General features: G+C 33.1%; 4 protein-coding genes across 5 annotated transcripts in view; 1 reads left to right on the forward strand and 3 right to left on the reverse strand.

Moving 5' to 3' along the window:
- Positions 1-565: 565 nt before the first annotated feature.
- LOC135848110 (nicotinamide riboside kinase 2) lies at positions 566-1,963 on the reverse strand. Of its 2 annotated transcripts, none has more exons than XM_065367898.1 (2): positions 1,578-1,963; positions 566-1,156 (listed from the first exon to the last, which is right to left on the reverse strand). In XM_065367898.1, exons 1-2 carry the CDS (start codon positions 1,811-1,813, stop codon positions 814-816), a joined length of 579 nt encoding a protein of 192 aa, XP_065223970.1. In that variant the 5' UTR covers positions 1,814-1,963; the 3' UTR covers positions 566-813. The 2 variants fall into 2 exon arrangements, with proteins under 2 accessions (XP_065223970.1, XP_065223971.1); XM_065367899.1 differs by having other exon boundaries at positions 1,013-1,494.
- A 123-nt stretch (positions 1,964-2,086) lies between these two features.
- LOC135848382 (active regulator of SIRT1-like) lies at positions 2,087-2,974 on the reverse strand. Its single transcript, XM_065368281.1, has 4 exons — positions 2,741-2,974; positions 2,574-2,658; positions 2,296-2,492; positions 2,087-2,212 (listed from the first exon to the last, which is right to left on the reverse strand). Exons 2-4 carry the CDS (start codon positions 2,629-2,631, stop codon positions 2,087-2,089), a joined length of 381 nt encoding a protein of 126 aa, XP_065224353.1. The 5' UTR covers positions 2,632-2,658; positions 2,741-2,974.
- A 2,399-nt stretch (positions 2,975-5,373) lies between these two features.
- On the reverse strand, positions 5,374-7,484 carry l(1)G0320 (signal sequence receptor subunit 1 l(1)G0320). The gene is made up of 5 exons (XM_065366416.1): positions 7,216-7,484; positions 6,955-7,149; positions 6,625-6,884; positions 6,275-6,542; positions 5,374-6,192 (listed from the first exon to the last, which is right to left on the reverse strand). Exons 1-5 carry the CDS (start codon positions 7,274-7,276, stop codon positions 6,110-6,112), a joined length of 867 nt encoding a protein of 288 aa, XP_065222488.1. The 5' UTR covers positions 7,277-7,484; the 3' UTR covers positions 5,374-6,109.
- Positions 7,485-13,264: 5,780 nt separating this feature from the next.
- LOC135848103 (uncharacterized) overlaps positions 13,265-21,145 on the forward strand; it is a 145,583-nt gene continuing 137,702 nt past the window's right edge. The window contains exons 1-2 of the mRNA XM_065367887.1: positions 13,265-13,475; positions 15,647-15,772. The gene's annotated coding sequence lies outside the window, so the exon portion shown is untranslated. The remainder of the gene's footprint in view (positions 13,476-15,646; positions 15,773-21,145) is intronic.

The raw sequence follows: 21,145 nt of genomic DNA on the forward strand, positions 1-21,145 counted from the left end.
GTTGGGATTGGGTGCATGAAAAATATTGTGATTCTGTAGGTATAGGTAGTTCGTCCCTAACAATTTGTAAATATTATTCGAAGGTTTGTTCTGTTTTCTAGAAATCCCGAGAGAAGAATGTTATTCAACGAGTAGAGAATTATTCGAACAATACGAAGAGAAGCAAGATAAAGGTAAGATAAACAAACATGTTCAACAGGTAATTCGTAGATAGCGATGAAAAATTCAAAATGACAACAAAGCTTGGTACACGTTTTAATTATCAGCTGTTGTGTAAAGGTGAAAGATGCAAAGTTCATTTTTAGTAAAAAATAGTACGAGCTGAGTAATGATACAAATTAGGTATAGTACGAAGTATTAGACGTAGAAATAGCTACGGACATAATGCCACATTGTTATCAGCGTACCTATTTTGAAAGATTAATGGTCATTTGACGGTTGACGTTCTAATGAATTTCATCGATTCGAGTTGAACTGATAATATTTGAATACTCGAAATCGAGTAATTTGAGATTGAGATAATTGGTCTGTACGATGACGGAAATGAAACTATCAACAAAGGCAATACTTCTCAAAACATTTACTCGTGTAAAAGTAATGCATAATTAAGGTTATTTTTATCACATCCATCGAGGCAAAGAATAAGAATACGTACAATTTATTATAAAAATTGGCTAATTATTAGAAAAAAAATCGCAATGATATTGCTTTCGAAACAATACGTACAGATTTACACATTGAAATACGTATAATATACGTAGAGATAGGTAATTAGAAAAATAGAAAGTTTCACTGAGAAGTAGACTCGGAAGCTCAACGATTGCTTGGAGTATTAAACGTACGAACTGACGATAAATCACTCATGATATTACGTATTACGGTGGATTCGTCGTTATCGTTCGTATCGACGAACCGAATAGTGGAATCTAGCTGCTCGAGTTGCTCTGTGTGTCTCAGATACGCAGGCCATACGATTTTATCGAAATTTAAAGGCGGATCTGGAATCTCGTAATTCTTCCGGCATCTTCTTTGTTTACTGATCGTATACGGTAATGTGAGATAGTACTTGAAATCACACAGACGACGAAGTTGTTCGATGTGCAACACGAGAGTACCTTCAACAATTAAAACACCACCATCACCATGAGATTTGCATCTGGAAATGTACCACGAATGAACAGTTAAGCAAGATTAAGACGTTGTAGAATTATTTGCAAGTTTTGGGATACTGGCGAAAGGCCATCTAGTTCGATAACGGTGTCTTTGTACGTTTCGAGAGCATGTTTGTAATGATGTTCGGTCGCAGGCCACGCGTATTCGTCGAAATAACGTTGATCATAACGTTTGTATTTTCTAGTACGTCGTCTATATCGACACGTTTCTTTATCGGATTTCACCAAGAATTTATAATCGCATCGGTCACCGATTGTGGGGAAATCATAAATGAAATGACCCTCGACGATTAACACACGTGGACTGCCAGAAACATCGCTCCTAGAACGAATGTACCTTTATCAGACGGAAGATGGATCGCAGAAATGTAGATTGCCATTTTAACGTTATGAAGAACTACTTACGAGATGATTTGTTTAACGTCGTTAATCATCCGCTCGCTATCGATGGCCGTAACAGTATCCCAGTTGTAATGCTGTACTTCTTCGATATACTCGAGTACTTCGCTACCCATCGGATGAAAATAATCATCTTGATGAATTATCACAGAATTCGGTATCATCTTATGCAGTTCGTTCGATATGGTGGTTTTTCCGCCACAAGTAACTCCGCCGAAACCGACGACGATCCAAGAAGACATGACTTTTTATCGCGAATTAACGTACGTACTTGGAAGCCACAACAAAAGATTCCGGTCAAGTGAAATAGAAAGTATATATAATAAATAATATTATTGAACCAATGAACAAGGTGCCAATAATAGCCGGTATAATCAAGGCATATCGTATCGACGGGAAGAATAAAGCCAGATAGTCTTCATCTTCGGCGAAAGGCAACGCGTAAATCCACAATGTATAGTATAAGTATAACAGTCCGAAAACTATTAAAATCAATTTCCCCAACGCAGGATCATCTAATAACATCCGTTAACGAAGTATTCTCTCTCGAAGTTAGCAAAATCTTCTTCAGTGAAAGCGCTCTGCTGTTTCTTCGATTTGCATTCTTTCTTATGCTTCGAGTTGGTCACTTTATCGATTAACTGCGAATGGAAAATAATTACGAATTACAATAGGTTTACGATTTGGAGCATTTTAGTAGCGTGAATTAGTACTTATGTTGTACCTTATGTTCTAATTTTTTATGGAGTGTTTCCGCTTGACTGAGTTTTAATAATCGTTGCACGTTCGATTCAACTTTATCTTGTTCGTTTTGTTGTTTTGACTGTTGACGTATTTTGTCTACCACTGCAGCGGCATTCTTCTTACCATCGATTGGTTTCTTTTTCTTAATGGATTTTAAATTTGGTTTGTTTTTTTGAGCTGTGAATATCAAAATGGGGACGATTAATGTTTAATGTATCAAGTAAATCATTAGAAAGGTAATCTTCGAAATGAACTTACCGGAGCGATCATCAGCTGAAACCAAATCCAAACTTTTCTTCACCAGCGAAACTGACATGTCTGTCTGAACAGTATGAACATCGCACTGTCAAGGGGATAAGAACGGTTAAATAATATTAGCATAATCATCTTCAATTTGTGTTATCTTTTATTCGAGATTTACTTACGGCGAACACTAGATAAGAAATTTATGCACTTCTGTATGACTCCGGTGTAAGTTCAACTCAACGAATTGAGATTATGCTCGACGTTAGCTGTGCTGCTGAATCTAATTTAAATAACTACGTGGACTAATTAGATTATTAAAGCGTCAATTTAGCAGAAAAAGTACTGGTATTCTACAGCGGAAGATGATAATTATTCTTATTTGTTATCGCGGCGTGGTTCAGAAAGGTTGTCGGGCGACGGGGGGTAAGATGGTGCTGTTGTAGACTTTATTTTGTCAGTACTCAGGAGGATGGGGTGCAATTGTAAAATAGAAATAAAATAATTTACGTACGTTGGACTGAACTGAAGGTACTTCCAAATCCAAATTCCAATATTTTGATTCAATGTAAGTAATTGAACTTTATGGATTTTTTCAATCTTTAATCATTATAGGTAGCTCTACACTTTTAAAGTTGAATCCAGTTTTTTTTTTAAAGATTATTGAATATTACTCTTACACTCGACTATTCGTTCTTTTGTTGATTGTTGATGAATGTCAATTTCGAATTTTGATGAACTTCCAATCTTCAAAGTTCCGATTGCGAAGCAAGAAGCAATCTTTGTTCTTTGATCATGTCTTGAATGAATTCGTCCATCATCATTGATTTCTTCTTTATTAATAACAGGGCTGTAAAACTGAATCTGAAATTCAAAAAGCAAAAACTAAAAACTGAAAAATAAAATGCTAAACTGAAATTTTTCAGTTTTCATTCTCTTTATTCTTTTGTTCTCTTTATCTTTTCTTTCTTTTCTTTTTTTGCTAGTTTATTTTTCAAATACAAATTTCAAACTTGAGCAGTTGAACTTTTTTTTTCTTCAACTCTCAAGGACTCAAGGCTCAACTCAAACACAAAATAGTCGAGTCAAGGGTCAAATCAAAAGAAAATTGTCTCGTCAAATTATATACCAGCTTTGGCAAAGCAACAAAATTTTTTTTACTGCTTTAGCTTTTTTTCTTACGATAGAATTAAAAAATGATGTTTTTTTGTGTAGTTTAATTTTTAATTTTCAACGCAACAGACTACAGAGAATGATCAAATAGGTAATTAAACTAAAAGAAAATAATCAGAATATTTTATTAAAATCTGAAAAATGAAAACTGAAACAAGTAAAACTTTTATTTTTCATTTTTTAATTTTTCTTGCAATCCCTGAACTTATATTTATTTTGTTTTGTAGTAAGTAACTAGAACTACTAATTAATAAGTGCCAATTTTGAAATTTTGAACTACTAGGTATAATTAATAACAGGGCTTGAAAACCGGATAGATATCACTCCCGGTTTTGGTTTCGGTTTTATGTTTTTTGAAAAAATAAAGGTTTTGGTTTTGGTTTTGGTTTCGGTTTTTTAAAATATTATCTCTCTCGTTCCGGTTTTGCTTAAAGGGTTTTATTTCAAAGGAAACGGTTTTGGTTTCGGTTTTGGTTTCGGTTTTTTCCTTTTTTCTTCATTTTTTAGAGGGAAGAAGGCCAAGAAGGTGATCACTTTTTCAAATACTTTGTGTATGTGCCTAGAAAATGGCACTTTGGCAGTGCCAAATTTGTCGAATTTTTTAGTTTTCAAGCCTTTTCACCTTCAGCATCAGTTTTTACTCAATTTTGACCAAAAATGCAGTATTAATTAGGCTGATTACCTGAAAAATTCCAAAACTGAAACCAATTCTGTTTTCAATTGGTTACGCTCTCGGTTTCGGTTTTGAATTTTGGAAAATAACGCTCCCGGTTTCGGTTTTGGTTTTAGTTGTGGGAAAATAACGCTCCTGGTTTCGGTTTTGGTTTCGGTTTTGAGCAATTTTAATCGGTTTTTGGGGGTTTCGGTTTTGGTTTCGGTTTCGGTTTGCAAGCCCTGATTAATAAGTGCCAATTTTGAAATTTTTCAATCTTCAAAAAACGAAAACTAGTAAAAAATTGTCAATTTTTAATCTTAGAAATACTCAACTCAATAGAACCAAAAGAAAGTAAAGATCATCGATGACTAAAATAAAATGTATTTTAATTTTCAAATTATTGCATTTCATTTACATCCCAGCCCCCAGGTCATGAACCCATCCACATGCGAGCGGACAAAATAAGGTCTGGTATCAAACTTCAATTTTGATTTTTTTTTTTTTTAATAAAATGACTGTTGGTTCAATTTGAAAATGAAAAAAAAAATGTTGATTCCCCAATTTTCTCTGCATGAACTTGCAAGTTCGGCTTGATTCAATTCGATTTCATTCATTCATTGATGAAGTTTCTGTGTTGGATGTTGAATTGTTGACACTTCTTGAGAAAGCTATAATGATGTTATTTTAATAATTTTTATCGTTTTTGGGGTTCAGTTGACAACAATACTTTCGCGGAAGCTAAACTAAAATGAACTCATAACCATCCAACTTGTCGCAGGTAATTTTTTTATTTCCAATTTCAATTCAAAATTGAAATGATATCAACTTGGTGAATAGGTACAGCATTCATCTATTGAAAATTCAGCATTTTCAGTTCTTTACATTTTATAATTCGAGTACTTACTTGTTACACCTAAAAAATTTGCTAGTCTCCCAAGATCCCATCGTAAATTTCTAAGGACGTAATCAGTTCAACAAAAACATATGTTCAGAACATGATAATTTTATTAATAATCAACAAAATTTACTTTTGAGCCTTGTTTTTTCTAAATACTAAGAGTACAAATTCGAAGTCCCGCTTGCAATATTCTATTCATAATTGGAATTTTTTTTACAAAAGTAGGGAATAAAAGACAGACCAGAAGACGTAAATTATCTTTCATCTCGTTAATAATTATTTCAGTCATTTATTGACATACGTGTTATAATAAAGACCGAAATCATTTTAAATATATAAATCTCTAATGAGATCAAGAAACCGGTTTTTTGACAACGTCCCGAAAAAGATTACACTAGGACAATTTTCACTACATTTAATTTCGGTCTGTCTTTTTTGATTGAAAAATGTCAACGGTACAATTTGATAAATTCTTACTCTATATTTCTTATAAAAAGATTTCGTTTTAACATTGGGAAAATACTAGACTACCTTAATTGTCGATTGGTAGTTGATACAATTTTATAAAATAACAATAATAATTTTAAAAAAGATCTTACGTATATACAACGAACAAAACAATACCTAATAGTTTAATCGAACAAAAAACTCAAATACTCACATCAAGCTAAAAATTTCTGAATTCAAAAATAATATACAATATAAAACATAATTACAACAAAAAAAAATTGTATACACAGTTGTTTCTTTTTTTTGTCGATTGCATTGCTTCTCATCAGTATTATTCTTTCATCTGATTCCAAAAATCGTGGTAGTTCGCGTTCTTCAGTCGTCGAATCCTGCAGTTCTCTTGGCTTTTCTCGCTTTCGAAATAGGCGATTTGTTTTTAGCTACTTTAGGAGATTTATCTACGAGAGAAAAATCAACAAACAATTAGTTAAAGCAAACCCACAAGGAAAGGAAATCACGTATTAGATTAATTTTACATACTGAAAGTTTTTAGATGATTTGGAATCCAGTCGTAATCGATATCGTTTTTGTTTTTCGTGCCTGTTTCCAGCTGAAGATTCTTTTTACTTCCTCCGCCGACGCGTTTCTTACCCACCGAATACAAGAAATGTTGACCGATGACCAACAGTAGGAGTACACCAGCGCATAAGAATACGTACAAGAAGAATGTTTCACCATCTAAACCTTCTTCTACTTCGATGATGTTGACCGTGTCGTTGTACACTTTTTCGTAAAATTGAGTTCCGAACTAGCAACGAGAATGGGTAAGTGTAACAGTAATTGTATCGAAGTGAAAGTATATCAGGAGTATTGTATAAGTAGGTACTCACTTCGTCTCTGTACGCTAAATTAATACTAAGACCGAATGGTCGGCCGGCGAATGAATCAGCTGGCACGAATGAATACGACAGAGTAGCCTGATATCCTGGTTTGACTTTCTTCTCGTACTGAATTGTCGTGAAGTTTTGAATATGGTATGAAAAATCTCTAGGAAATCTGAACGAAGCGTCTAATGTTTCGATAGTAAAATCTAAGCTGCCTTTATTCGAGAAACCGACTAAAAATTCGACTTGTTTGCCAGCAGGTAATTCTGTATAGAAACACATTTCATTAGATTCATCATCGTATCGAGTGTTTTCAGGGAGATGTCTTCAACTTACCGATATTTGATAAAGAAGGGAATGTTGGTTTGGTAAATAGTAAAAATAAATTAGCGTTTACTGATCCTGTATCCTTAACATCGACATTTTCCGGCTCCTCTGCGCCTTGTGCTACTTCTGGCGATACTTCTTCGTTTTCTACGTCAACTACTTCGTCTTCTATTTCATCTTCTTTAGCTAAAGTGTACCTTAATCCTGCGAAAAGAAACAGATTATTTCCGGCCTAAGAAGTTCACATAGATTTGAAATACAGGTACTCACCGCTGTGGCAGATTAGGACGGAACAGAATGATAAAACTAATAAATTAAATAAAAACTTCATGTTTATATCTTATTCAGGAACTAATTGAGCCTTATAACATATTAATACTACGCTTTTAAAACGGTAATTTTCGAGAAGAATATTTACACGACGACACAACCACGATCAACCTAATCTTTACGAAATATATTATCTCGAATCTCGTACAAATCACTAGCTTTCCATAGTGACACGGTAAATGTAAATAATCGAAACGTGGAATTTTATGGGACCAACGCAACGAATTTTTTTCTGACGTTGAGCTTTTCTGGTTTTATTTTCCAAATGAAATAAACAGTGTTGCTAAAGCGAGAGATTCGTAGTTTGCGGTTGATGGTAACGATAGGAGTGAAAATTCCCGTTTGAAGGTGTTATTTTGGTTGCAGAATTGAACCATTTTAGGAGGATATTTTTGATCAAAAATCGCCTATAAAAGTAGAGGTACATATTATGTAGTTCGATTTTTTCTCAGTCATAAGTCTCATGAATGAGCGATAGGTCTATCGTGGAAATCACATTATTTTTTATTTTTAATGAAATTTAAATAGGTATTCTTTACATATTTTTTACTTCTTGTTAGTTCATGTCTTATCGAAATGAAAAAATTGATCATTATGGATTATGGATGGATTGGATACCTCTAATTACATGTCTTATCCAAGATTATCTACAACGACGACGATGATGTACGTATTGGTGTACTTAGTACTTACCAAATTAAAAATTGCAGTGTAACAGTTATTAAACATAGGTACATTATTCGTTTGGTAATCTGTTAACCACTTCATAAAGTGTTTTAGCACGAATTCGAAACAATGCGAAAATTTATTTATAGAATACGATAAGATTATTGTCATTCAGCGCCCATTCATTATCACCACGTTGCACACTTATGTATACTTTATTGCCATTGAAAAAACTGGTAACAAACAATGCGATATACTGTACTTTAATTAACCGCCAGGCTGTTTATTAGTAGAGAAAAAAACGCAGAAAATTGAGATATTAAAATGAACTGTACACTTAGGCTATTATTTCGGTAGTATGATCGAATGTATAGCCAATGTAGGTTTCCCCAGGGGCTCGTGCTCGGTTTATTTTTTAAGGAACTGACTCTGAGTTACAGAAATTAGTTAGGTACTTTTCAAAATTTTAGTTATACTGAAGTTACTTTTTTTTTTAATTATCAAAAATTCCATATCTCTAAATCTTGGCCCTACTTTTAAAAAAGTGTTGATAATACGAGCTTAAGTATCAACAAGTGATTGATTTATTGTCTCTCCTCTCGACTTGAAAAATGTTTATTTAAAGACGGGGCTATCAGCTTTATTGAGGATTTGAGGTTTCGCATTCTACCAAAAATAGCAAAAAATCTCGGATTAGCTATGTCAAAATTTTCAAGTGTTGTTATTGCCAAAAATTGCTAAAAATTATCCCTTGATTGCAAAAATTACAAATATCTCACTTTTTTCACAGATTGGCCCGAAAGTTGTTACCAAAAATTACCAAAAAAAAAGCCTTGATTGTTTTCCAAAATTGTCGAAGTCACGCTTTTTGCCAATTTTCAGAAAAAAAGTCTCCAAGACTCATTTTTTTTCGCCATAGATTGCAAAAAAAATCACTTAGCTGCTAGTGAATTCCAAAAAGTACTACTTTTTCCCAAAAATTAACAAAAATTTTCGCTTTTTACCAAATTTTTGAGAAATTATCTTACTTTTCGCTCAAGAATGCTAAAAATTTCACATTTTGCTGAAAAAAAGTTCAATTTTTTTAAAAATACCTCTTTTGCAAAAAAAATTCTACCTTCTGCTAAAATAGTTATCTCGTTTTTTTTTTTTTGCAACAGATTGTCAAAAATTTCCTTTCCTAGGTTAAAAATTCTTCAAAAGTGTCACTTTTTTGCTAGAAATTACTGGAAAACCATTCCTTTGTTTAAAATTATCAATCTCGTTTCATTTTGCCAAAAATCAACTTTTTTGCCAGAAATTGAAACCGAGGCCACTAAGTTATTATTTTTTTGAAATAAATTGATGAAAATTCTCGTTTTCAGCAAAATTGTTGAAAAATCTCAATTTAATAAAAAAAAAATCGCTCAAAAATCTCGCTTTTTTGCAGTAAAAAATTCTCAATAATTATGTACTGAGAAAAAAATTGTTTTTTTTACAAAAAAATTGCAAAAAAAATCTCTTTTTTCGACAAAAATTGCGAAAAAATATAAAAATGCTCGTTTATTTACTTCGAGAATTGCCTAAAAGTCTTATGTACTTTGAATTTTTCTTTTTTCCAAAAAGCGTCTTGCTTTTTCCAAAAATTACTCCAAAGTCTCGTTTCACCTACAAACTGCAATTGTTCACTAAAACTTCACTGAAATTGAATTTTTTTGTTAAAATTATCGAATTTTTGCTTTTTCTCTTTTTAGAAAAATTGCTCAAGATTTTCACTCTTTTTTTTTCAAAAATGCAATGCTTTTTGTGAAAAATTGTTAAAAATTCTCGCTTCTTATCAAAATTACAAAAAACCGTTTTTTGCAAAAAAAAAAATTCTAAAAGGTGTGACTTTATCTCACAAATTGTCCAAAAGTCTCAAATTCTCTGCCAGAAATGGGCAAAAATCCCTTCCTTTTGTCAAGATCAAAATCTTGCTTATTGCCAAAAATGGTCTAAAATGCTTATTTTTTCGAAAATTTTCGTTTTAGCAAAATCCTCATTAATTGTTTTTTCGCCAAAAAAAATAATTCCAAAAATTGTGCAGAAGTTTCACTTTTTGTAGTTTTTTGCCAGAAATTGCTGAAAAGCATTTCTGTTGGTTGTTATACAGGGGATGCCCAAAAGTCAGTTTACGCCATCAAAAATCACATATAATTCAAGAACTAGGCCTCCTAAAGAAAAACTAATAACTGATCTGATAGGAAATTTTATCCTCTACAATTATCTTCAGTGCCATTTTTCTTTATGATCCACCATTCGCCGGGAAAATCAACTTTTATGTCAAAAAACGAGAATTAAAAAAAAAATGAAAAAAATTGGGGGAAAAAATTTAAAATTAATTCAGCAGTTATTTTCAGCTATTTTCAACATGATTCCCATAATGTGATGAAATATTATTAATATTAATGATCTTTTCAAAAAAAAAACGTCAAATTTTTTTTTACAAAAACGCCAGACCCTTGGGGGGGGGGTGCTACCAAAATCAAATTTTGTAAACATAAAAAAAAAATCGAGTGATATGTCAAAATGTAGGTTTTTTGGGTCGAGAAACACGAATCTGAGGTCCTTTTTTCCCTCAAACCCCCTGGGGAGGTGCTACCAAAATCAAATTTTGTAAAAATGAAAAAAAAATCTAATGATATGTCAAAATATAGGTTTTTTGGGTCGAGAAACACGAATCTGAGGTCCTTTTTTCCCTCAGATCCCTCGGAGGCCATTAGGGAGGTGCTACCATTCTTGAGATATCTCGTCTCAAACGGGACTACATTTTAACTAAATTAACGCGAGGTAATTTTAAGTGAATAAGGCATAAGTTCTTTTATTCAACTCGCTACAAAACCGCGATTGCGTGAAAATGTGTGTTTGAGTGTGTATGTAGAATTTGGTGTAAAACTGACAAATAAAACCCCCCAACCAAAAAAACCTGGATTTTGATACACTATGCTTTTTTTCAAAATTTTATTTCAGTAGCACCTCCCCATATAGAGGCTGAGTGAAAAAAGGACTTCAAATTCGTGTTTCTCGAACCAAAAACCTACATTTTGACTACCACTCGATTTTTTTTTATTTTTACAAAATTTGATTTCGGTAGCACCTCCCCAAGGGCCCTCAAGAGTACTGAGGGAAAAAAGTACCTCAGATTCGTGTTTCTCGACCCAAAAAACTTAGATTTTGACTTTTGACATATCACTCGATTTTTTTTCATTTTTACAAAATTTGATTTTGGTAGCACCCTCCTCCCCAAAGGGTCTGACGTTTTTGTAAAAAAAAATTTTGACTTGTTTTTTTTTGAAAAGATTATTTACATTTCATCACAGTATGGGAATCATGTTGAAAATAGCTGAAATTAACTACTAAATTAATTTTAACTTGAATTTTTCCCCCAATTTTTTCATTTTTTTTTTAATTCACGTTTTTTGACATAAAAGTTGATTTTCCCGGCGAACGGTGAATCCTTGAGAAAAATGACCGTGAAGAAAATTGCAAAGGATAAAATTTCCTATCAGATCAATGTCATTAGTTTTTCTTTAGGAGGCTCTTGAATTATAGGTATATTTGACTTTTTATGGCGTAAACTGACCTATGGGCACCCCTGTAGTCTCGCTTTTCGCCAAAAATGGGCTGTTTTGTTGTAATGTTTTGCTCTCGTTCTTGTAATTTTTAGAAGTTACTTAATTTTCTTTGAAAAAATTGAATACGAGATCCGTTTTCCTATATACCGAGTGGCACAAACGTTTATAGATTTCAGGTACATGTAATAATTGTCGCTATATGCTGCAAATTAGTTTCTTTGAATTTTCAACATATTCGAAGAAAGTTTTTACGTCTGCATTTTAAAAGTGTGTAGATTATAAACAGCCTATAAATCAACACCACACACATAACTACATAACATAACTATACATAAATGCAGAACTCGATTAGCAAGAAAAACTGCTTTGTTTTTTCGCGTGGGATCGTGAGAACCAAACAACCAATTTCTCGTTTGGTTTAATTTTTTTTATTGATTAAAAAAGTACCTTTTTTTTTTTACTATGTTATTGATTTCAAATTATGGCGATAAATAATTGAATTAATCAGGCGATGTGTTTGTTCCGTGTTTTTGTTTTTGAAAGTGGGAGATGAGATAGGTGAAGCCTGAAGATGATGGACTAACAATAAGGATAAGCTTGTTTTATATTTTGGGCCACTAATCAAATGTTTTTACGAGTAATACCGGATTTTTTGAAAATAATTTTTGCTTTTTGGGACTCGTAAGTGTTGAGTAATTTTGTCCTGATGATGAATATGTACATTGATAACTTGATAAGAGGTGACTAGTCGTTGTTGTAAATCATTTTTGAACGTTAATTTTATGATTTACGTACATTTTGCTTGGATTTCATGTTATTTGAACTGAATTAAGCGTATTTTTTTCATTTTTTCATCGTAATCATCTGTTAAGTAGTAATTCTATAGGTAATCAAATCAAGTATCAAGATCAGCTCTTGTGTTTTCAGTTTTGCGATAATTAATAATGGGTCTATTAATCTAGGTATATTTTGTTAATGAATTCAGTTTCATTTTTTCACTCTTCGTGGGATTGTATGTTGTAATACCTATCCAAATTTTAAAACAATCAATCAATCAAAAAAATAGCATTGATGATAAAAAAAAGTTAATTAAACTAGGCGTAAATCTGGCAACGTTGCAAAATGCACGTGTTGAATTGAATGTAAACAAAACGACATTATTTTTTTATTTTTTATGGCGGCTTTGTTCTTTCAACTTCTGAACTTCGGTAGTTTCTAACGATTTCGGGAATAAATTTCGTTAATTAAATTAATAATTATAGTTATTTCGCAGCTAGAGAACTTTTTCTAACGTTATTGCGAACGGGTTATGGAAAAAATAACAGATCATCGAACGCAGGGCTCGGTAGGTTATACTCGTACTCGTACTATTTATTTACCAAGCTTTATCGTTGACATGTCCATGGTAGATTTTGATATGTTTGGTTTCGTATTCATAGCTTATTTAACGATTACAAACGTTCGAATTCAGCTTTTATTTATTCAAGGTACGTTTACTTTCGAACAAGTTTACGATCTCTGAGGTAAAAAGAAGCTACCAAGAATCTGGTAGTAAAGATGACATCGTAGCGATTAAAACGCGATAAGGAAAATAATAGGATTCACGATCGTATACTATACGTATAGGACGTTTCGTTTGTATTTGTAAATACTAAATAGAGGTAAATGTGTAATCGTTCTATTTACGAAGCATTTCTTTTCACTTCTGTGTGTGTGTGTTTTTTTTTCAGTTCATAAACACACTCGAAGTCGAAGATGTGCACATGGTTCAGCTATGACTCACGTAATGGATCAAGTTCGACCGGAGGATTCGAATTCTCGACGATATAGGAATGAAGATTGAAGAATGATGCATAACGTTGATGAAAAAGGCTGAAAGAAATGTGATTTTTTTGCGGTTTTTACACGAAATGTACTCGTATTTGGATTCTGGTCTCGAGTGTAAGTTTGTATATATTTTACGCGTTTTACGTGTGTATGGTGTGGTATATAAGTAGTATTCGGCGGCGACGACGACGACGTTAGGTATATATGTATATTGGGATAATTTATTAATACGACATTGGCTCGGTATCATTGAACTTTCAACAATTTCACATTTTAATACCTGCGCCTATGACCGGGGCGAATGAACCGTGTTCGAATTAACAACACATTCTTGTTAATTTTAATACTATACACTGAATCGGATGGAATGGAAGACGACTTTCGTGCTGTATACTCTGCACCGTTGATCCTCGAAACAGGTAATTGGGTACTCGGCAGTATAATTTAAACGACAATAATTACTCTTACGTTAGCCCGCGTGCACTCGAATTAAATCAACGTGTTCGGTTGTATGTTACGGCGAGGCGAATTTACAATGGCAGATTATTTAATTACATCGAGCCAGAGAGCCATCGCATCGATGCGATGCGAGAGCTCGGTGACAATGTTAAATTACGCGAGCAAAGTACTTGATGACTTTGACATTGAATTTCAAACCACGTACATGTAATTGTATACCGAGGTACGTTCGTATACGTACAATATAAGTACAACCAAAAGCACGTTACGAAATCTTTCGATCGAGTTGCCGTTCCCCCGACGATGAAGAACGATGGAAAGAAGATCGCAGCGTCGTCGGCGTCCAAGCCCAAGTCGAAGAGAAAATACTTATACGATGACTTTTGCACCGTTTTACATGCGTTATTGTTCATCTGAATTCTGATCATCGACGTGTAGTGTACTGTACTATGTACGATGAATAACAAGATGAACCAGTTGTACCCTAGTTTATAAGCAGATTCTCTCTAACAAACGTAATAGCCGCGGGCGAAATGTTTCTTTATCTTGTTAACAACGTTCCTTTTATCCGAGTTATAAAGCTGACCGAAACCTATCACATATTGTTCGATTTTGATGAAAGAACATCGTCGTAACCCTACGGCCTACGGTTCGTTACGTATTGAAAAAAAAAACACTGACGGAGAATGGAGATGGACAACGATTTGCAAACTTAACACCGCCGCACCATAGCACCTGAGTACCTACCTGGCTGGCATTTTGTTCGATCATTGTTTAGGATATATTTTAATGATGCGGTGGCTATTCAATTCAACGTACAACGTACCCCGTATAAGGCGACCATCGATCGAATTGATTTTCTAAGAAGTTTTCCGAATCCGATGAATATGTGAACGCAGTGCAACCGTCGTCGTCGTCGTCGTTTGCAATGAAGTAGTTCAAGGATTTCACTTCTCCGCAAGTGTCGTATACTTAGTTTTATCGTATTAACCAGACTTATTGTTTTAAAAGCTTTCGTTATAATCGAGTTATTTTTCCTCGTTGATTTCATTAATTACTTTCCGAGCTTTTACTTCGTATTATCGAAGTAATTATTCTCGACTGTCGAGACTCCGGATGGATGCATGTTGCGTTGATTCTGTATAACCACAATGTGGTTCATTCTCTTCCAATATCGAACCTGAAAATCAAATTTGAAACGATGTAAAGTGTTCTGAACGCTATTGACAGCTACCTACATCTACTCTACACCCACGTGTGATGCAATTCACCGCGATATGCTACAAATTCGTCATTTTTTTTTACCATCAAGTACATCGCTATAATATACTTGACAAACCCTACATATTTTTAGAAATGGTAGTCTCTGAAAAACCCACGTGTGTACGCATACACCTGTGGATTTGTACAAGTCGAACAATTTTATTTCAAGAGGTTTGCGAGTCGTATTTTTATTAAATCAACTTTTCCTTTTAGCCGTCCAAATTGAAGCTAATTAAAAAAATTGACTATTGATGTCGTAGCAGAATTGTTTCTACAATCGGACAGGTGGTTTGACAAAAGAAACGCTCGGTTTTTTTTGCTCGATTAAAGGCTTATTTATTACGGTATGAAAATGTCGGCCTTTTCTATTTTTAGCGAAGGGTGTTTATATTTAATTAAGATGGAATAAAATGCGTTTTATTCTCGTCTTTTCGGTTTTGTTTTTGTTCGTCTTGATAACTAACTTAATTTTTGGTAGTTTTCTGTACATATAAAAATAGTACTAAATTGGTTATTGATTTGAAAGGAATTTAATGAGTTTTTTTTTAAATTTTATTTTTCAGTTCTCTGAGGATTTTACTTGATGGATATTGCTTTGGAATTTTCACGAAGATGTTCGGCGAATTTGAAATAATTTGAAAAGCTGTTTCTGGCCATGTTAGGAGGCAGTAAGACAAGAAAAATTATGAGTAAGTGATAAATACCTATTTATGACATGAAATTTCTAAAGAATAGATGCACATTTCTACTCTGAGAATTATGAATTGAGATTTGAGGGGGAGGGGGAAGAGATCTATAGATAAGTTCTGTTGGTTTAGCCATTTTCGATGGGGGCTCAAAATCGATGACTGAATTTTGTAACACACATTTTTTCGAGATATTCGAGTACAAAAGTCGAAAGATATAAAAAATTTAAAAAATGGTCACTTGAAACCGAGTTTTGCAGTTTTCTTAACCACCCAATTTTTAACATGGGATCTTGACTCTAAGGGGGGGGGGGGGGTGAAAGGGCCTTCAGCCTTTTTCGAAATCCCACAAAAAATCCCCAGAGGAAAGTGGCGTATCGATAGTTACATATTCAAGCACGCTGAATCCGAATATCGAATAATTTTTTTGATCTGATGGATTTGAGACCTCTCCCTCCCTCCACAAAGTCTTCTTGAACTTGAAACTAAACGTGCTCAAAATATTAAAAAACTGAAAATGGATGAGGCACGCCGTTTCGTGAGGTTTAGAAGGTGCTGAGTTCAAATATTTAGGTACCCATTTTTCTCTGCGCGAACCCTCAGTCCTTGTTACCTACCCCCCCCCCCCCCCACAATTTTGAAACACCTCGAAAAGTTATGAAAAATAAATATGGTTTCAGAAAAATGGCCAAGAACGGTCGTTTTTTTTTGCAAAAAATTCTGCAAAGTTCTGATTTTTGTCTCAAAATTGTCTAGAATTTTCGCTTTTTCGACCTAAAATTGCGAATTATATATTTTTTCTCAATAATTGCCACAAAGTCTGGGCTTCTTGCTAAAATTGTCAAAGTCTTGCTTTTTTCCAAAAATTGACAAAAACTCTCGCTTTCTAGTTGAAGTCTCCTATTTCTTAAAAAATTGTTCAAAAGTTTAGCTTTTTTGTCAGAAATTGTCAAAAAAAAAAGCGTTTCTTTTCGTTAAAATTGTCGAAGTCTTGCTTTTTGTCTAAAATTCTCGCTCTTTCAAAAATGACAAAATTTTGTTTTTTTTTTAGAAAAATTGCTGAAAATTGCCTTTTTTGGCAGAATATCCCAAAAAGTCTCATTAGTTTTCAAAAATCTCGTTTTTTGATAGGAACTGCAATTTTTTTTTTGGCTTCTATCTACTTACCTGTTTGTGTAAAGGCTCTGTTTTTTTTTTTCAAAAATTGTCAAAATTTTCGGTTTTTCACAAATTTACTAAGACTTTTTTTTGCTTTTGAGGAAAATCCTTATAGTTTATTTATTTATTTTCCCTTTTTGCAGAAAATTTCTAAATTGTCACAAATTCTCGTTTTCTCGACCAAAATTGTAAAAATAGTTTCTTTTTTGCCAATAATTGCCGTAAAGTCAAAGTTTATTAATAATTATTATTATTGTCGAGTCTTTTTGCTAAAATTGTCAAAATCTTGAATTTTGTGAAAAATTCTAAAAATTCTCGCTTTTTTAAGAATGAAAAAAAAGTTTGCTTTTTAGCAAAACGACTAATTTTTTGGAGAAACTTTTAAAAAGTCTCACATTTTTCCAAGAATCGTCCAAGTTTTGCTTTTTTAACAAAAATTGCAAAAAAAGTGGTTATCATTTTTTGCCTTCTAATTACCTAATAAAACGTCCTACTTTTTTCTAAAATATAAAAATTTTCACTTTTTAGAAAAATTATTGCTAGAATGTTTTTTTTTTTCAAGAATCACCCAAAAATGTCTTGTTTTTTTTGCCTGAAATTACTGAAATAATTAATGTATCACTCGTTTGCCAATTCCCAATAAATCCTGTTTTTCTTATGATTGCCAAAAAGTTGTTTTTTTTGACAAAAATTAGCTTTTTTTGCTTGAAATTGCAAAAATTATCTATTTTGTTGTCAATAATCTTAATTTTCCAAAAATTTTCGCTTTTTCCTAAATTTTGCAAAATTAGTTCAACTGTTTAAAATTGAAAACCAGACTGTTTTTTTGGTCATTTCTCTTTTTTAATTTTGTTTTGTTACTTTTTTGGTTTCATTGTGGATGCTTTTTTAAGATTTTTGATTACTAAAATTATCTTTTTTTTTTTTGGAGAAAATTGAGAACGAACTTTGAATATGTGAAAAAATATAAAAATTGTGTGACAAATTGATTCTCATTGCTTTAAAACCTCCTACAAAAATTTTAAGTGCATTGGCATTACTGCTGTAAATCAAATTCAAAACTGCTGAACAGTTCAAAAAATGAATGGCTAAAATGACTCATTTCTATGAATTTGAAAATTAAAAAGTCAAGTTCTGTGCTCGAAATGATCCAGGAAAAAATCATTCATCACCACCCGAGACCTGAGAGTATGATGCTGATGTGAAAAATTATCTCATTTCATTTCATCAGGGGAAAAAATTATACAACAACGACAAATTTATTGATAAGTTATACTGTACGTGATATTTTGAATCGACGATGCCATCAGATTGTACTCGTATTTAATGTCGAAAACCAACAGGAAGAGTATACATAGAAGAGAAATGATGGAATTGAAATTCCGGTTAAAAATGACCTCTCATCGAACTCGCTACTCATCCTGAGTTTTTTTTTTTTTTTTTTTTTTTTTTTACAAATCTCGAATTGATATCAACATTAACGTATAGTACCTAACGTACACAATATTGCATTATCGTTGCCACGTTATCGCGCGAATTTACAGCAGTAGGGTATTTGTTATCTTATGCCCCGGGCTTGGTTGACCGAGCGAGGCGAGAGGGCTTCATCGCGCTTATCACGGTCGAATTTTTTATTAATTTATTCACGTACGCTGTGTATCATTTCCTGCGCTCGATGCAGCGTCATTGATAATATACGAGAGGAAACTGTATTCATACATAATATGAGATTTTTGGCCGGTTGCAGCCGCGTGCTGTGCTTGTGCCTGTGCCAGTGTGCCTTTGCCGCGTATGCCGGATTTTAATCATCGTTGATGTGGCATGTCCCGTACCGTACGTTCCGTACGTGCTGCTACAATAATACCCTACTTACACGTCTTATTACATCACACGTTGATTTTTTTTTTAGGTACATATTTTAAAATACACATACCTAATACATACGTTAATTAATTATAATTTAGTTTATTTATATCGCGTATTGAAATTTATAAATAAACTGAGGACGGTAATTAAACGTTTCAATGATTCGAGTTTACATTAGCGAGGATTGGTATATACTTATAGTATACTCACTTATACACATCTAATATGTACTATATTTATAGTAAGTGTATACAAATGTGCAATTATACATTACCGGCCGACGTCGACAAATTACCGCACCGTGTCGAGACTAAATACCGTGTTATTGTCGATGTAAAAATAACATTCGGTAGAATGGAGCGAGTATAATTTCTCGCAATCCGCGCGATCGCGATTCCCATTGTTTATAGAACTTAGTATGAAAAAAATGCCAGTTGCTCGGAAATAAGAAATAATCGACCAAGTGCGAGCTTTAATCGGAGGAAAATCAGTCTAGGCTCGGAACGCTGAACGTGAGAAGGTTAGGTTAGGTGTGGCCAAATGGATCTAGTTTTATTTGGAGATGGATTTACTATTATCGTGTAGGTATAATTTTGCATGGGGATTCGAATCAAATTTTATCACAACAGAAATAATGCACCCTAAGTGGCCAATTCATGGTTCAGTTACAAAAATTAGATAAGAATTGAAAAAATAGCCGAAAAATCTATCAAATTTATTAGAGACCTGGAATTGGCAATACTTGATGAATAATGACTGAAAAATTGGCACCTCTGTTTTCCAAAATATTCCCCAAGTGTCAACTTTGAACTCGAATTTACCCAAAAATAAGCGATTTTTCCGTTATCTACTCTAAGAAATATTACACTAAAATAACTTGGTGGTCTGGTTTAGTAGATTTTTTTTTTTTTTTTTTGTACAAAAATGAACACCTTGACTGTGGCCTTTTTTGGTCATCAAAGATGAATTTTTCAATCAAAGAAAGCTAAATGAAAAGAACATGCAAGAAAATCAACAGCCAAAATTTAAGGCGCCGAAATGCATTTTTTGATTTTTGACGAATTTTTGAAAATCAAATTCCAGGCAAAAATGAAGAACAAATCAGAATTTCGTCAGATTAACCTAGAAACTTGAAATTTCACAATAATTGGTAGTGTAAAAGTGAGTAGAGAAGAGAAAAAAATTGGTTGAACAATCTATGAAAAATGCTAAAAAAGCTTTCAAAACCCTCCACACTTTTATTCAAAAAAAAAAAAAAATCAAAATTCTTAAACCAATTTTCACTAGTTGAAAATATCTTTTAGCACATATGCTCGATCTTCTTCCCCTGCTGCCAATAAGGCCCTATGAGATCAAAATAATATGCATTTTTCGATACTCACCTCACACGAATTTTTATATTTTATAGAGTAAAAAAGAATAACGAAGCTAGAATTTCTGCATAGATAAATTTTCTTTTGTTTTGGTTTTAATGGAGAGGTGGTCGGAAATCCTCAGATTTGAATCTTAATCCGTGGTATTTTCAAAATTTAATTTTATAATCAAAATAAACCGATTTAGAAATTACCAACGAAAATATTGGCCAAAAAAGATGTCAAAAGTCTCGAAATTTTGATTTTTCTGCTAATAAAAAAAGAGAAAATTTGCCTGAATCAACAAAATACATGGTAATTCTGAAGATATTTCAATCGTCAGTAATTATGTCATTGGGCTCATGAGGTATTTTGAGGGCCCCAAATATTCGAAAAATTGTCCAAAAACAGTTGAAAAATATGATCGGGCAGCTATAATTTTTGGAATCGTCTTTTCTGAGTAAAAAATCTGTTTTCCTAGGTCTTGGTCGCAATTTTGAGTCTTCGCATCCGAAATAATATTTTTTGGGGTCCAAAATTTTCAGAAAATTTGTCAAAATGAGTCGAAAAATTCGATCGGGTTGCTACAACTTTCGAAATCATCTGAAACATACGACTTTTGACTAGAAAAGACGATTCCAAAAATTGTAGCAACCCCATTGCATTTTTCGACCTTTTTTGAGAAATGTTTTGAAAATTTTGGGCTCAAAAAGTACTTCTTTACATGCGCAGATTCGAAATCGCCTCTAAACTCCAAGACACTTGACTCGTGACTGAATAAAAAAACGATTCCTATAAAGTTGTATCTGTTCAATCTGCATTTTTCGCCCTTTATTGGCGATTTTTCGAATATTTGGGGCCCTCTAAGAATATCTCATGGGCTCTAATGTGACTTTTTGACATATATCTCAGGAATTACTTTTTTAATGTTTCAAGCATCAATTTTCAAATGCCAAAAAATCAAAATTTTGAGACGTTTGGACCTCTGCGAGACCTGTAG

This window comes from Planococcus citri, chromosome 5 (genome assembly GCF_950023065.1).
Source record: "Planococcus citri chromosome 5, ihPlaCitr1.1, whole genome shotgun sequence".
Taxonomy (NCBI): Eukaryota; Metazoa; Arthropoda; class Insecta; order Hemiptera; family Pseudococcidae; genus Planococcus; species Planococcus citri.